Raw genomic sequence first — 17,357 nt, forward strand, 5'->3', positions numbered from 1 at the left:
ATGAGTGCAGATGCATTTAATGGTCATTACATAGGCTGTGTGCATGGTTTAGCTGTGTGCATAATAGTTTTGAAGTGCATCATTTTTAAAGTGCGGCATAATTTAAATATAACTGTGGCGTTATACTGAAGTGAAACAGAAGGACAGAAGCAACAACTGAGAAAACCAAAGACTGCTTTGAGTGAGTTTAATTTATTCTCACAACATACTACCTGTGGCTGCTTAATCTGGCTATTCAACCATAATATCATCCTTTTTACATTTGCAAACAACTTTTACTATCACTGTTAATGCTTGTATTTGCACTGTCAGTTTTGAAAATGCCAAGCTGTACCTCTAATGACCTCACCTGTCCTGCTCTTCCATTGATTTTAGGTGTCCCCCAAAATTTTATTCTTGGCCCTCTTCTTCTCTATCTCTATGGGTCCTCTCTGGGTAAGCTTATGTGCTCACTCGACTTCCACTATCACATCTATGCTGATAATACTGTAATCTACCGCTCCTCTCCTGATCTCTCTCCCTCTATCCTCACTCATATCTCCAACTGTCTCTCTGCTGTCTACTCTTGGATGACCCAGCGCTTTTTTAGACTTAAAATATCAAACACTAAGCTGACCTCTTCCCACCCTCCTGCATAAAACCTGACCATCTCTCATCATAACCTGCTGTTATGCTCACCTCTTTCCCTTGTGTGTCACCCCTGTCTGTCTAACCCTCCCTTTTTAGAATGTAAGCTCTCACGAGCAGGGCCCTCTCTCCTCATGTGCCTTTCTTAGAATATATAAACCACTGCCACCCTGATGATTGCTTCAGTGTCCTGTCCCCTGATGCAACTATCCATATTAACCATGTACTTGTCCTAAACTGTCTTGTACTGTAATTTGTTATGTGTTTTTGCTAATAACTATGCTCTGTAAAGCGCTGCGTAATTTGTGTGCGCTATATAAGAAACTGTTAATAAATAAATAAATAAATAAGACTCCATTTCACCTGGTTTTAATCAGCCACAGAACCTGTGTAAGTAATATGTGTGCAGAATTAAAGGGATGAGGTGATAACCCTAGTTATCATAGCACTATGTAATAGATTGTTCTGTTTTGCAGCCCGCTGATCTATACCCAAGTCTAATGGTGTCATTAATTGAAGATAAACCAGCCTTCGTCCACCTCTTCCTGGACCATGGAGTGTGTCTTCCGGAGTTCCTCACCAGGGACAGGCTCATATGCTTGTACAATAACACCGATCCATCCACTCTGATTTACATCAAACTACAGATACTGGCCATGGCTGATGGATCATCGGGAATTGCTCAATCCACTGTTGGACTACATCATGTGTCCACTTTCCTGCAACTACATCTGGGAAAGATTATTGAGCCCTTTTACCCAGGTGCCCCATATCGTCGCACACGAAGCCTGTTTAATGAAGACATCACGGTGAGTGTAACAGGCTGAGTATAACAGTCCAGGTGCAACAGTCTGGGTGTAACAGGCTAAGTGTAACAGGCTGGGTATAACAGTCCAGGTGTGACAGTCTGGGTGTAACAGGCTAAGTGTAAGACTGAGTATAACAGTCCAGGTGCAACAGTCTGGGTGTAACAGGCTAAGTGTAACAGACTGAGTATAACAGTCCAGGTGTGACAGTCTGGGTGTAACATGCTAAGTGTAACAGAGTATAACATGCTGTGTATAATAGTCTGGGTATATTAGGCTGTATATGTCAGGCTAAGAGTAACAGGATGGGTGTTATCAGAGGTGTCACAAGGGCAGTTCCAGTGCATTCTGTGGCTAAAAATAGTGATGGGACTGTGGCTATCAATGGTAATTGGGGCTATAGATGAGGACAGTGATGGGCGCTGTAGCTCAGTATAGTGATGGGGCTGTAGCTGAGGACAGTGATGGGCTGTAGCTGAGGACAGTGATGGGGGCTGTAGCTGAGGACAGTGATGGGCATGTAGCTGAGGACAGTGATTGGGGCTGTAGCTGAGGACAGTGATGGGGGATGTACAGTAGCTGAGGACAATGATGGGGATGTACAGTAGCTGAGGACAGTGATGGGGGATGTACAGTAGATGAGGACAGTGATGGGGATGTTCAGTAGCTGAGGACAGTGATGGGGGCTGTGGCTAAAGACAGTGATGGGGGCTGTAGCTGAGGACAGTGATGGGGCTGTTGCTGAGGACAGTGATTGGGGCTGTAGCTGAGGACAGTGATGAGGGATGTACAGTAGATGAGGACAGTGATGGGGATGTACAGTAGCTGAGGACAGTGATGGGGGATGTACAGTAGCTGGGGACAGTGATGGGGGATGTACAGTAGCTGAGGACAGTGATGGGGCTGTAGCTGAGGACAGTGATTGGGGCTGTAGCTGAGGACAGTGATGGGGGATGTACAGTAGCTGAGGACAGTGATGGGGGATGTACAGTAGCTGAGGACAGTGATGGGGGATGTACAGTAGCTGAGGACAGTGATGGGGTATGTAGCTGAGGACATTGATGGGGCTGTAGCTGAGGACAGTGAAAGGGATGTACAGTAGCTGAGGACAGTGATGGGGGATGTACAGTAGCTGAGGACAGTGATGGGGGATGTACAGTAGCTGAGGACAGTGATGGGGGATGTACAGTAGCTGAGGACAGTGATGGGGGATGTAGCTGAGGACAGTGGTGGGGGATGTAGCTGAGGACAGTGATGGGGGCTGTAGCTGAGGACAGTAATGGGGCTGTAGCTGAGGACAGTAATGGGGCTGTAGCGGAGGACAGTGATGGGAGATGTAGCTCAGTATAGTGATGGGGCTGTAGCTGAGGACAGTAATGGGGCTGAAGCTGAGGACAGTAATGGGGCTGAAGCTGAGGACAGTGATGGGGCTGTAGATGAGGACAGTGATGGGGGCTGTATCTGAGGACAGTGATGGGGGCTGTATCTGAGGACAGTGTTGGGGCTGTAGCTGAGGACAGTGATGGGGGATGTAGCTGAGGACAGTGATGGGCGCTGTAGCTGAGGACAGTGAAGGGACTGTAGCTGAGAATGGAAAGGGGCGGTAGCTGAGGACAGTGATGGGGGCTGTAGCTAAGGACAGTGATGGGGGCGGTAGCTGAGGACAGTGATGGGGGCTGTAGCTGAGGTCAGTAATGGGGCTGTAGCTAAGGACAGTGATGGGGACTGTAGCTGAGGACAGTGATGGGGGCTGTAGCTGAGGACAGTGATGGGGGCTGTAGCTGAGGTCAGTAATGGGGCTGTAGCTAAGGACAGTGATGGGGACTGTAGCTGAGAATGGTAATGGGGCTGTAGCTGAGGACAGTGATGGGGGCTGTAACTGAGGACAGTGATGGGGGCTGTAGCTGAGGACAGTGAGGGGCTGTGACTGAGGACAGTGATGGGGCTGTAGCTGAGGACAGTGAGGGGCTGTAGCTGAGGACAGTGATGGTGTCTGTAGCTGAGAACAGTGATGGGGGATGTAGCTGAGGACATTGATGGGGGATGTGGCTGAGGAAGGTGGTTGGACTGTGGCTGATGAAGGTGATGGGACTATGGAAGTTGATGGAGAAGATGTTGGGGGCAGTGGCTAAGGACAGTGATGGGGGCTGTGGCTAAGGACTGTGATGGGGCTGTGGTCGAGGACAGTGATATGGCTGAGGATGGTGATGTATATATATATTTGTATGTGTGTGTGTGTGTGTGGGGGGGGGGGGCACTGCTGTGAAATGAGCTTGATCAGGGGGCCTCTTTTCTGCACTTGGTATAACAGACTGTTGTAAGAGGCTGGGTATAAGAGGCTGGATATGACAGGCTAGGTGTAATTGGCTAGTTGTATCAAGCTGGACGTAACAGGCTAGGTTTAACAGACTAGGGCCTTTTATGCAGATCTGATTGCAGTATGAATTTGTGGTACTTGTTTCCTAGCACGGCCACAACGATCATGATCGCGGGCATCGGGGGTAAAATCGGGGCCATCGCGGGCATCGCATGCACTACAAAATCGGCTGCGATGGGCCAGACGCGATTTCCCCATAGAGAACAATGTTAAATGCCTCAATTTACCCGCGATGACCACGATTTCCCATAGGAAACAATGTGAAATGGCTTAATTTACCCAAATTATCATAGCAACAATGGTAAATGGGCCAAAAACACCCCTGAACATTGAAATGCCCCCCAAAGTATTTTACGCCACCCCACGATCAACGTGAACCCGAAGCGTGGCGAGCGGCGGCGGTACGTGTCCTCCAACCTTTTCATACCCCTACTATCCACTAGGGCGTGGAGTTGAGAATAGAATAGTGTGGCGAGCGCAGCGAGCCACCGAGCCCGAAGCGTGGCGAGCGGACGCGGATATTTGTGAAGCCCGCGAAGGGACGCGTTTACCTGTGAAGGTATCCGCGGCCCCTCGCGGGGCTCGCTGCGCTCGCCACGCTTCGGGCTCGGTGGCTCGCTGCGTTTGCCACACTATTCTATTCTCAACTCCACGCCCTAGTGGATAGTGGGGGTATGAAAAGGTCGGAGGACACGTACCGCCGCCCCTCGCGGGCTCGCTGCGCTCGCCACGCTTCGGGTTCACGTTCATCGCAGGGTGGCGTGAACTTCTTTTGGGGGGACATGTCAATGTTCAGGGGTGTTTTTTGGCCTTTCTGGCCCATTTACCATTGTTCCCTATGATGATTTGGGTAAATTTACACATTTAACATTGTTCCCTATGGGGAAATCGCGGCCATCGCGTGTGGACCATTTAAGCTTTTTTAGCCGCACACGACGCGACCGACCCGATTTTCACTGTTTTCAATGCATTTCAATGGAAAAATCGGGGGCATCGCGTCGGTCGCGTCGCAGGCCACTAAAATGACCCCCGATGGCCAAGATTTGTGGCCGTGCTAGGAAACAAGTACCGAATTTGTTCTCAAAATAGGCAAAACCATGTGCACTGCAGGTGGGGCAGATGTAACATGTGCAGAGGGTTACATTTTTGGGTGTGGTGTGTTGAAACGGAAACCTAAATTGCAGTTTAAAAATAATGCAGCCGGTATTTACCCTGCACAGAAACAAAATACCGTATATACTCAAGTATAAGTCGACCCGAATATAAGCCGAGGCACCTAATTTTACCACAAAAAAACTTATTGACCCATGTGGGACGCTCACTCGAGTATAAGCCGAGGGGGGCTTTTTCAGCATAAAAACTGTTCTGAAAAAGTAGGCTTATACTCGAGTATATATGGTAACTCACCCAAATCTAACTCTCTCTATACAGTACATGTTATATTTACCCCACATGGTTTTGCCCATTTTTAAACAAATTTGTACTGCGATCAGATCTGAATAAGGGCCTGGATTAAATAGCCTTAGGTGTGTACAAATATATCCAGCTAGAAGAAGTGTCTCATGAGGACACTTGTGCTTGATCACTGGGGATCCCTGTCCTTAGCTGTACAGATTTTTTATAGGAGCCAGACTAAGAGTAATACAATGTCTGCCATCTGATCACAGACATGATGCTAATTAGTGATTAGTAATTAATACTTTATCCTGTATTTATCCCTATTACATTACATTCTCAGGTGAACGAGATGGTGGAGGTGATGGATGGAGACCAACAGCTTCTGAAATACCCAGCACGTGACCTGCTCATCTGGTGCATTGTCCAGCATCGGGCAGAGCTGTCAGAGATCTTCTGGAACCTGGTACTGAGATCTCCAATACCTTCTGCCCGCTAGGACTAGTCCCTTTCTTACTCCCTCATTATAATCTATCTGATGCCCCCTAGCACCCACCCCATTCTCTCCTCAGACACATAGTCCATTCTATGACCCGCTAGCACCCACCCCGTACTCTCCTCATACACAGGGGGTCATTCTAGTTCACTCGCAAAGAAACAATCACTCTCTAATGGACAAAACCATGTGCACTGCAGGTGGGGCTGATGTAACATGTGCAGAGAGAGTTAGATTTGGGTGGGGTTTGTACTTTAAACTGATATCTATTTTGCAATGTAAAAATAAGTGGACAGTATTTGCTCAGCACAGAAACAATAAAACACCCAAATCTAACTCTCTCTGCACATGTTACATCAGCCCCACCTGCAGTGCACATGGTTTTGTCCATTAGAGAATGATTGTGTCTTTGAGAGTGAACTAGATAGTCCATTCTATGACCCCCTAGCACCCACCCGTACTCTCCTCATTGGCCCTTAATGTAGTTGACTCGGACGGATGTGTATTTTCGGACAGGAACCGAGTGTTCTTAGCCCCGCCTACCGTAAGAATCGCTCACACCGTCCGAATGCAGTGAAACGCTGAGCGAATGGACTGCAAGTTGATGTTTCATGCGAACACCTCCTCCATCTGTAGGAATCTCCCCCATCCTCCGTTGGTCGCCGACCATCTAATGATGGACCGAGCGGTCAGGCAGCACCAAGTGCTCCAGACCACTCGGGCATTTCTCCGTATGAAAGCAGGGATGTGGGTGGGCAGCTGGCATCCGGCTATGTGAGCTGTCCGCCCCCCACACGTGCGTCACGGCCGGATTACCATACGTACGTACGCCCAGTGGTTTCATGGGAACGCCCATGAAACGCGATGCGTACGCATATGGTAATGAGCACAAACAGCCCTTCACGCCCCTCTCCTCCTCCTGCTCGGATGGTTCCGACCGATCATTTTCTGCACGGAACTCACTCGTGTTCGGACGTGTGACGCATTCGCACATGCGACCTCACATGGAGCCATCCGACTCAATCAGAATAAGGGCCATTGTCATTTCTATGACCCCCTAGCACCCACCTCATATTCTCCTCATACATATAGTCATTTCTATGACCCCCTAGCACCCACCTCATATTCTCCTCATACATATAGTCATTTCTATGACCCCCTAGCACCCACCTCGTATTCTCCTCATACATATAGTCATTTCTATGACCCCCTAGCACCCACCTCGTATTCTCCTCATACATATAGTCATTTCTATGACCCCCTAGCACCCACCTCGTATTCTTCTCATACATATAGTCATTTCTATGACCCCCTAGCACCCACCTCATATTCTCCTCATACATATATTCATTTCTATGACCCCATAGCACCCACCTCGTATTCTCCTCATACATATATTTATTTCTATGACCCCCTAGCACCCACCTCGTATTCTCCTCATACATATAGTCATTTCTATGACCCCCTAGCACCCACCTCGTATTCTCCTCATACATATAGTCATTTCTATGACCCCCTAGCACCCACCTCGTATTCTCCTCATACATATAGTCATTTCTATGACCCCCTAGCACCCACCTCGTATTCTCCTCATACATATAGTCATTTCTATGACCCCCTAGCACCCACCTCGTATTCTCCTCATACATATATTCATTTCTATGACCCCCTAGCACCCACCTCGTATTCTCCTCATACATATATTCATTTCTATGACCCCCTAGCACCCACCTCGTATTCTCCTCATACATATAGTCATTTCTATGACCCCCTAGCACCCACCTCGTATTCTCCTCATACATATATTCATTTCTATGACCCCCTAGCACCCACCTCGTATTCTCCTCATACATATATTCATTTCTATGACCCCCTAGCACCCACCTCATATTCTCCTCATACATATAGTCATTTCTATGACCCCCTAGCACCCACCTCGTATTCTCCTCATACATATAGTCATTTCTATGACCCCCTAGCACCCACCTCGTATTCTCCTCATACATATAGTCATTTCTATGACCCCCTAGCACCCACCTCGTATTCTCCTCATACATATAGTCATTTCTATGACCCCCTAGCACCCACCTCGTATTCTCCTCATACATATAGTCATTTCTATGACCCCCTAGCACCCACCTCATATTCTCCTCATACATATAGTCATTTCTATGACCCCCTAGCACCCACCTCATATTCTCCACATACATATAGTCATTTCTATGACCCCCTAGCACCCACCTCATATTCTCCTCATACATATAGTCATTTCTGTGACCCCCTAGCACCCACCTCATATTCTCCTCATACATATAGTCATTTCTGTGACCCCCTAGCACCCACCTCATATTCTCCTCATACATATAGTCATTTCTATGACCCCCTAGCACCCACCTCATATTCTCCTCATACATATAGTCATTTCTATGACCCCCTAGCACCCACCTCATATTCTCCTCATACATATAGTCATTTCTATGACCCCCTAGCACCCACCTCATATTCTCCTCATACATATAGTCATTTCTATGACCCCCTAGCACCCACCTCATATTCTCCTCATACATATACTCATTTCTATGACCCCCTAGCACCCACCTCATATTCTCCTCATACATATACTCATTTCTATGACCCCCTAGCACCCACCTCATATTATCCTCATACATATAGTCATTTCTATGACCCCCTAGCACCCACCTCATATTCTCCTCATACATATAGTCATTTCTATGACCCCCTAGCACCCACCTCATATTCTCCTCATACATATAGTCATTTCTATGACCCCCTAGCACCCACCTCATATTCTCCTCATACATATAGTCATTTCTATGACCCCCTAGCACCCACCTCATATTCTCCTCATACATATAGTCATTTCTATGACCCCCTAGCACCCACCTCATATTCTCCTCATACATATAGTCATTTCTATGACCCCCTAGCACCCACCTCATATTCTCCTCATACATACTGTATAGTCATTTCTATGACCCCCTAGCACCCACCTCATATTCTCCTCATACATATAGTCATTTCTATGACCCCCTAGCACCCACCTCATATTCTCCTCATACATATAGTCATTTCTATGACTCCCTAGCACCCACCTCATATTCTCCTCATACATATACTCATTTCTATGACCCCCTAGCACCCACTTTGTATATTCCTCATACACATAGGGCCTTATTCTGGTTGGTGCAGTCTTTTCCGAATTCTTTCGGATGGCGATTTGTAGCTACCTGCGCATGCGTAAGCAAAGCAATGCGCATGTGCAACGCAGTGTCTCCGCACTCGTTCTCAGCAATACCGTCTACAAATGTGCACCGAACACTCTCGGGAAATATGGGCGTAATATGGGCGTCATGTGGGCGTCACAGGGCATATAAAGGCGCGGTTTCAAAGTGGGCAAAACTGGGTGTAAATCTGGGCGTACGCGAGGGAGTGCACGAACAGTGGTAGGCGTGCATTCGGACAGGACACCCAGTGCAAGCGAACCAACACGGCAGAAATATGCGGCGTCCATAAGCAAGTTTCAGTTTGCGGAGAGCACTGGTTCATGCGCTAGGCATTCGGATCACCCAATTAGTACGCCCGCACCTGAAGCACTCTCAGCTGACCACAGTACAATCCACTCCTCTACTCATTAGTTATTAATTACACTCTTTTCACAGGTTCAATTGGAAGCATTGCTGTGTAAATCACAATTTGACATTTTAGAATGATTGCATTTGCCTTGCAATTAAAAAATATTATGCATACATAAAACACAGGTAAAGGGGCAACAATGAAGTATTTCAACTTAACATGATGTAAGGGTTCATCTAAAGTGCTAGTAATGTGTTTAATGTCATTTAGGAAGTAATTGATTTAATGACAAATAAATATATATGTTATGAGGTACCCTAATTGGATAAATGTGTCATGTTTCTGAAGCATGACTTCCGAATAGATTACTGAGGTTTGCGCACATACACCAACTCGGTGCGTGCGGTCAGATTCCCGTCCGTTCGGACGCAGTAGGACCGTGCAAAATCTTTGAGTTCCCACCGCACATGCACGTTTGGAGGCAGTCTGAAGACACTCCCTCTTCTTAGCGAGTCCGTCCGAACAGATGCGGACGAGCTGTGGGTGTGTGTTCTTAGAATGTCCGCCGGTCATTTCCGAAAGAACGCGCATTCCAAAGAACCAACCAGAATAAGGCCCATAGTCCATTCTATGACCCCCTAGCACCCACCCCGTACTCTCCTCATTACACACAGTTCATTATATGGCACCCTAGCACCCACCCCATACTCTCCTATTACACATAGTCCATTCTATGGCCTTCCCGCACAGACCTCATACTCTCCTTATTAGTAGTCCATTCTATGGCCATCTCACACCCACCCTGTACTCTCCTGATTACACATAGTCCATTCTATGACCCCATAGCACCGACCCTGTACTCTCCTTATTAAACATACTGTAGTCCATTCTATGACCCCTTAACACCGACCAAACTCTCCTCATTACACATAGTCCATTCTATGACCCTCTTGCACCCACCCCGTACTCTCCTCATTACACATACTGTAGTCCATTCTATGACCACCTAGCACCCACCCCTTACTCTCCTCATTAAACATACTGTAGTCCATTCTATGACCCCCTTGCACCCACCCCGTACTCTCCTTATTACACATAGTCCATTCTATGGGGATGCAGTTAAAATCCCGGCGGTCGGGATCCCGGCGTTCAGAATCCCGACGCCGGAATCCCGACCCCCGAAATCCCGACACTTTCTCCCTCCGTGGGTGTCCACGACACCCCTGAAGGGAGAATAAATTAGCGTGCCGAGCGTAGCGAGGCACCGGGCCCGCTGCGTGCCGAGCACAGCGCACCCGCAAGGGGGGGGGGGGGATCCACTTTCCCCCCTTGTCGGGATTTCGGCGGTCGGGATTCCGGCGTCAGGATTTTGAACGCCGGGATCCTGACCGCCGGGATTTCATACTGAATCCATTCTATGACCCCCTAGCACCCACCCCATACTCTCCTATTACACATAGTCCATTTTGTGGCCCTCTCGCACCCACCTCGTACTCTCCTTATTAGTAGTCCATTCTATGGCCGTCTCACACCCACCCTGTACTCTCTTTATTACACATAGTCCATTCTATGACCCCATAGCACCCACCCTGTACTCTCCTCATTACACATACTGTAGTCTATTCTATAACCCCCTAGCACCCACCCAAATTCTCCTCATTACACATAGTCCATTCTATTACCCCTTAGCACCCAACTTGTGCTCTCCTCATTATGTGTAGTCCATTCTATGGCCCGCTACCACCCAACCCGTACTTTCCTCATTACACATAGTCCATCTTATGGCCCCCTCGCACCCACCCCCTACTCTTATTACAGATAGTCAATTCTATGACCCCCTAGCACCCACCCCGTACTTTATCATTACACGTAGTCAATCCTATGGCCCCCATACACCCACCATGTACTCTCCTCATTACACGTAGTCCATTCTATGGTCCTCTGACATCCACCCCATACTTTCCTCTTTACACATAGTCCATCCTATGGCCCCCTCGGACCCACCCCATACTCTCATTAAATATAGTCCATTCTATGACCCCCTAGCACCCACCCTGTACTCCCCTCATTACACAAAGTCCATTCTATAGCCCTCTCGCACCACCCCGTACTCTCCTAATTACACATAGTCCATTCTATGTCCCTCTAGCACCCGTATTGTACTCCCCTCATTACACACAGTCCATTCTATGGCCCCCTAGCACCCACCGCATACTCTCCTCATTACACAATGTCCATTCAATGGCCCCCTAGCACCCACCCTGTACTCTCCCTCATTACACATAGTCCAGTCTATGGTCCTCCAGCACCCACCCGATCTGCAATTCCCTGAGATTCCCACTACATCTGTAACTTACACCAAGTAAGAATCTATTGTGGGGGACTGCACAGAAACACAGGGTCAGTTCCAGCCTTCTTGCTGATCCCCAAGAAGTCACTCTCAGATTATGGACAGGGAGACCTGTGTAGAACAAAGTTTACTCAAAAAGATGAGACCTGGTTTATGATGAGAGATTCTTATCTCTTCCTGTCACCAGAGGACCTTCTCCAAAGAACTGTTCTGTATACCCTCAGAGTGACAACCTCCTAGCCCCCCCCCCCCCCCCCCCCCCGGTCACAGTAAGTTCACAGGCAGTACACAAAAAATAACATTTCTAATACACCCAATGGGAGACATATCATATTAGGCTCTGTACACCATGGTTTGGAGTAATCATGTGACGTGTGCAGTAATTTGTCCCCTGCTCCCTACAGACTCAGGACTGTGTAGCTGGTGCCCTAGTTTGCACTAAGATCCTGAGGTCCTTGGTGAAGGAGGAGGAGGACAGATCTAACACTGAGGAGATGGCTTCTCTTGCTGATGTGTATCAGGAGCGCGCTGTCGGTAAGATAGTTACGTATATATCTTTCTGCACTGATTGTCTGTGCCTTCGCCCTGTTCTGAGGCTTCTTCTGTATCGTTGGTTAGGAGTTTTCTCCGAATGTTCTTCTAATGACGAGAAACGAGCTGAAGCTCTCCTGACACACGTGTCGGCAGAATGGGGGAACGTCACCATCCTAGAACTTGCTGAGGAGGCCGACGCTCAGGAGTTTATGTCTGAGGCTGGCGTTCAGGTCGGTTGTATAACATCTATATCTTACTTTCTAATGTTTCACCCTTGTACAGTATGTGTGAGGAACGTGACCGTCCACCAATAGCCTGTGCGGGTGTAACCAAATCTTACCAACTGAGGCCCCCGTTCCCTGACCTCACCTACTGTAATTAGGCAAATGGATGAAATTCACAAACCTGCAATGTTATATACACCCAGTGATGTCAGTGGCACTCTGCATGTCATATACATGGGGGGGTTCCACAGTCTGGAGGGTACAGTATGTGCCTGTAGTCACATTGCCAAAAGTCAATACAGAAAGTGAAACAAGTAAAAGTAGTGAAGAAACCAGTTCCATAACACACAGTGGAAAGTGAGGGGAATTAGGCTTAGAACCAGCGGTACTGAGCAGTGCAGAGCGAATACATCTTACCCAGGTCTGGGTCAGATATAGGGGCCCAGGTTCTGCTCCTAACCTTCCTCTTTGCAGAGAGCTGGGCAGTTAGTGAGAGAGGACAGACTGCTGCTGCTGCACAGCCTCTCTCCCAGCCCGGCACACACTGCTCAGTGCTGTATGCTCAGCTGCGGAGAGAGGCAGCAACAGCATACTGTGCGCTCTCTCCCCCTGCGTGCCAGTGTGTAATCTGACCCACCTGCTCCCCACTGCCCAACCAGTGGCATCACCTCGCCCCCTCCTACTGACCACGCTCCTGGTAGCCATGCCCTCTTCTTTTTACCAGGGCCCCGACAGACCTCTACGTATCTGGTATTGATTACAACCACAAGGCGTCTGGTATTGATTAGAACCAGTGGTGGCTCTTACCTCTGTGTAGGAGAGAGGCTGATGTGATGCCACCCCCCCCCCCACCCCCACCCTCTGCTGCCGCCATTGCTAGTCCATGCCAGTCCCCACCACCGCCACCTGCTGGTCCCAATCATTGTCTTCGGTATTGTGCATGCGCAGAACCTATTTTTATGGGCTGACCCACAGCAGTCCATAGAGAGGCATCCTATTAGGAGGGAATGCTTGGGACTGCCTTGGGTGACTGGCAGGTCGGACTTCCATTAGGAAGTTACTGCCAGTCACAGTGAAGCCGGTGCAGTCTCACAGGGTGCATGTGACTTCACACAATGGTGAATTTTACCTGGGGGGGGGGGGGGGGGGGGGGGCTGCAGCCCACAGGTAAAAAACACCAATGATTAGAACCACAATGTATCTGGTATTGATTAGAACCACAATGTATCTGGTATTGATTAGAACTACAATGTATCAGGTAATGATTAGAACCACAATGTATCTGGTAATGATTAGAACCACAATGTATTTGGTATTGATTAGAACCACAATGTATCTGGTATTGATTAGAACCACAATGATCTGGTATTGATTAGAACCACAATGTATCTGGTATTGATTAGAACCACAATGTATCTGGTATTGATTAGAACCACAATGTATCTGGTATTGATTAGAACCACAATGTATCAGGTAATGATTAGAACCACAATGTATCTGGTATTGATTAGAACCACAATGTATCTGGTATTGATTAGAACCACAATGTATCTGGTATTGATTAGAACCACAAGACATCTGGTATTGATTAGAACCACAATTTATCTGGTAATGATTAGAACCACAATGTATCTGGTATTGATTAGAACCACAATGTATCTGGTATTGATTAGAACCACAATGTATCTGGTATTGATTAGAACCACAATGTATCTGGTATTGATTAGAACCACAATGTATCTGGTATTGATTAGAACCACAATGTATCTGGTATTGATTAGAACCACAATGTATCTGGTATTGATTAGAACCACAAGGCATCTGGTATTGATTAGAACCACAATGTATCTGGTATTGATTAGAACCACAATGTATCTGGTATTGATTAGAACCACAATGTATCTGGTATTGATTAGAACCACAAGGCATCTGGTATTGATTAGAACCACAATGTATCTGGTATTGATTAGAACCACAATATACAGATGGAGCTGGGCTCCCTCTTGCTGGCGAATCACCAGAACGTCACAGCTGGCGATACTCCAGCAGCCCGGCGTCCATCTGACTGAGACGCTCGTGCGTCTCACGCGCACGAGCGTCTCAGTTTCTGGGCGGCAAGGTGACGGGAACCCTGTCCATCTCCGCTTCAGGGAGATGGACAGGGTAAGGGGGGGTGCGGGGAGGCGGTGGGGACCCCGGGTGACCGCCGACAAGCCGGCGGCGACCCGGGGGAACCGTGTGAAAGGGGACGCGTGCGCATCTTCCTTTTATCCGAAAGGGTTTGAAAAGGACCTTTGATGATTAAAAATAAAGTAACCAATAAACCGTGAGGTATAAAAGATAACCTAATGGGTCAATTCCAAAGATTATTTTTAAGATCACCCGTATTTTGGTAAATGGTTTTCAAAGATGGTTGGAAATACAAAAATCAACCTCTCCAATTGATGTCTTACTCCTCCAAGTGTGCGCATCAGAATCTGTACATCCCCTCTGGCTTTCCTATTTTGGTGTCCACTTTTGGATTCGAGTGCATCTTTACAAGTATAAAGGAATCAAGTATACAGAAATTTATTGATCGATTAATTTCCTTTATCTAGATTATTGATTGGTAACCCCTGACGAAGTCGAAATGACGAAACGCGTTGAGTTTTTGTCTTATTCTACGACTATATGAATCTTGACATACTGGACCACCATATGCTGCTAATGAATTGTGTATCATTTTTATATAAAATAAATTGTATTTAAGAATTGTTTTTATTCCCAGTGAATTGTTGTATTACCACTTGGAAAGTGTATGCTGGTGGCGGCACATCTATAGGTGCACTCTATATACTTCTCTCCGTGTCTATCCCTTTTTTTCCCCCACTAAACAGGCGGGACATATAGAGGTGCAGCATTGTTATACATATAGCGCAGGGAAATGGTTAATCTTGTGTGTGTGTGTGTATGTGTATATACAGATATTCTCATATATATATATGTACTGTGTATATACTGTGTTATGTGTTCTCTGTCCCCACAGATATTCCTCATATATATATGTACTGTGTATATACTGTGTATGTGTTCTCTGTCCCCACAGATATTCCTCACAAAGACCTGGTGGGGGTGGCTGTCGGTATATAATGGCTTCATACAGATATTGATGTGTATGTTACTGTTTCCGCTCATCTACAGTGGTCTCATCAGCTACAGGTCAGTGTGACAGACGTGGGGACATTATGTGATGTCATTACATGTAGTAGATGCATCAGCTACAGGTCAGTGTGACAGAAGTGGGGACATTATGTGATGTCATTACATGTAGTAGATACATCAGCTACAGGTCAGTGTGACAGACGTGGGGACATTATGTGATGTCATTACATGTAGTAGATGTAGTAGATGCATCAGCTACAGGTCAGTGTGACAGACGTGGGGACATTATGTGATGTCATTACATGTAGTAGATGTAGTAGATGCATCAGCTACAGGTCAGTGTGACAGACGTGGGGAACATTATGTGATGTCATTACATGTAGTAGATGCATCAGCTACAGGTCAGTGTGACAGACATGGGACATTATGTGATGTCATTACATGTAGTAGATGCATCAGCTACAGGTCAGTGTGACAGAAGTGGGGACATTACAGTATGTTATGTCATTACATGTAGTAGATGTAGTAGATGCATCAGCTACAGGTCAGTGTGACAGACGTGGGGACATTATGTGATGTCATTACATGTAGTAGATGCATCAGCTACAGGTCAGTGTGACAGACGTGGGGACATTATGTGATGTCATTACATGTAGTAGATGTTGTAGATTAATTTGTTGTATCTCTGGAAGTAACCCCATGTGTGTGTGTGTGGTCTCTGGCGTGGGAAGAGCCCCCCAGTGGCCATGTGTGTAACACAGTCTGCGAGTAATGACCGGTCCTGCAACAGCTCCGGCACTGGGGAAATTGTGGATGAAGTTCTGTAGAGAGATGTTCATCTAGAGACAGGGACAGGCACACACACTGCAGAATCTAGCTGGTGCACAGGCAGGGGCTGGCTGGCAACTTTTAGCCTAGGGGGCAAGTCCAGAGCACTGGTCCATACCCCCCATCTCTCTGGAAGAGTGAATGCTTGTGCGCGCCGGAGGCGTGCTGAAAAATTAGGCGTGTGGCCTATCATAAGGGGACGTGGCCTGTACCTTGATTGTATTGTGTAGTAGTACGTTTATTTATAAGGCGCCGCAAAGTGTCCGCAGCGCCGTACATACAGTAGCAAAAAAAAAACTAATTACAAGGTAACATACAGGGTGTGTTGAAAAATACAGTATGAATAGGGGTATAGCTGGTAGAAATAAAATCAGCATCAGTTCAGAAGTAGGTGTCAAAATTGTCTAGGAGACTGAAGATGAAGTAGAGGAAGGGAAGAACAGGACAGAAGCACAGGTGAGGTAATGAGGTAGGGTGAGTACGTGAGGAAGGAGGACCCTACTCACAAGAGTTAACAGACTAAAAGGAGGTGGGTGGACGAACGAAATACAATAGGATAAGTAGGAACGGAGGGGAACGGAGGCTGGATAGGAGGATCAAAAGAGGTTAGGAGGAGGAATAGGCTAGTCGAAAAAAGTGGGTTTTGAGGGAGCGCTTGAAGGAGGTAAGGGAATCAGATAGCCTGATGGGTGGCGGGAGGTTGTTCCAGTGCAGGGGGGCAGCGCGAGAGAAGTCTTGGACACGGGAGTGGGAGGAGGTGATTAGGTGAGAGGTCAGTCGGCGGTCAGCGATGGAGCGAAGAGGACGGGAGGGAGTGTGGATAGAGATCAGTGAAGAGAGGTAGGGAGCTGTGGAGGAGGAGAGAGCCTTGTAGGTGGTGGTGAGGAGTTTAAAGAGAACTCGGAAAGGAATGGGGAGCCAGTGAAGAGATAGACAGAGGGGGGAGGCGGAGGTAAAGCGGCGGGAGAGGAAGATGAGCCTAGCA

The 17,357-nt window shown here is 47.4% G+C and overlaps 1 protein-coding gene across 1 annotated transcript in view; it reads left to right on the top strand.

Moving 5' to 3' along the window:
• Positions 1-17,357, top strand: part of LOC146058638 (transient receptor potential cation channel subfamily M member 2-like) — a 183,064-nt gene that overhangs the window by 108,462 nt on the left and 57,245 nt on the right. Inside the window, exons 13-17 of the mRNA XM_083170911.1 lie at positions 1,104-1,422; positions 5,541-5,671; positions 12,050-12,179; positions 12,264-12,409; positions 15,489-15,601. Of these exons, the coding sequence (XP_083027037.1) occupies positions 1,104-1,422; positions 5,541-5,671; positions 12,050-12,179; positions 12,264-12,409; positions 15,489-15,601 (839 nt within the window). The remainder of the gene's footprint in view (positions 1-1,103; positions 1,423-5,540; positions 5,672-12,049; positions 12,180-12,263; positions 12,410-15,488; positions 15,602-17,357) is intronic.

The sequence above is a fragment of the Crinia signifera genome, chromosome 2, assembly GCF_055691185.1.
Source record: "Crinia signifera chromosome 2, ASM5569118v1, whole genome shotgun sequence".
Lineage (NCBI taxonomy): Eukaryota > Metazoa > Chordata > Amphibia > Anura > Myobatrachidae > Crinia > Crinia signifera.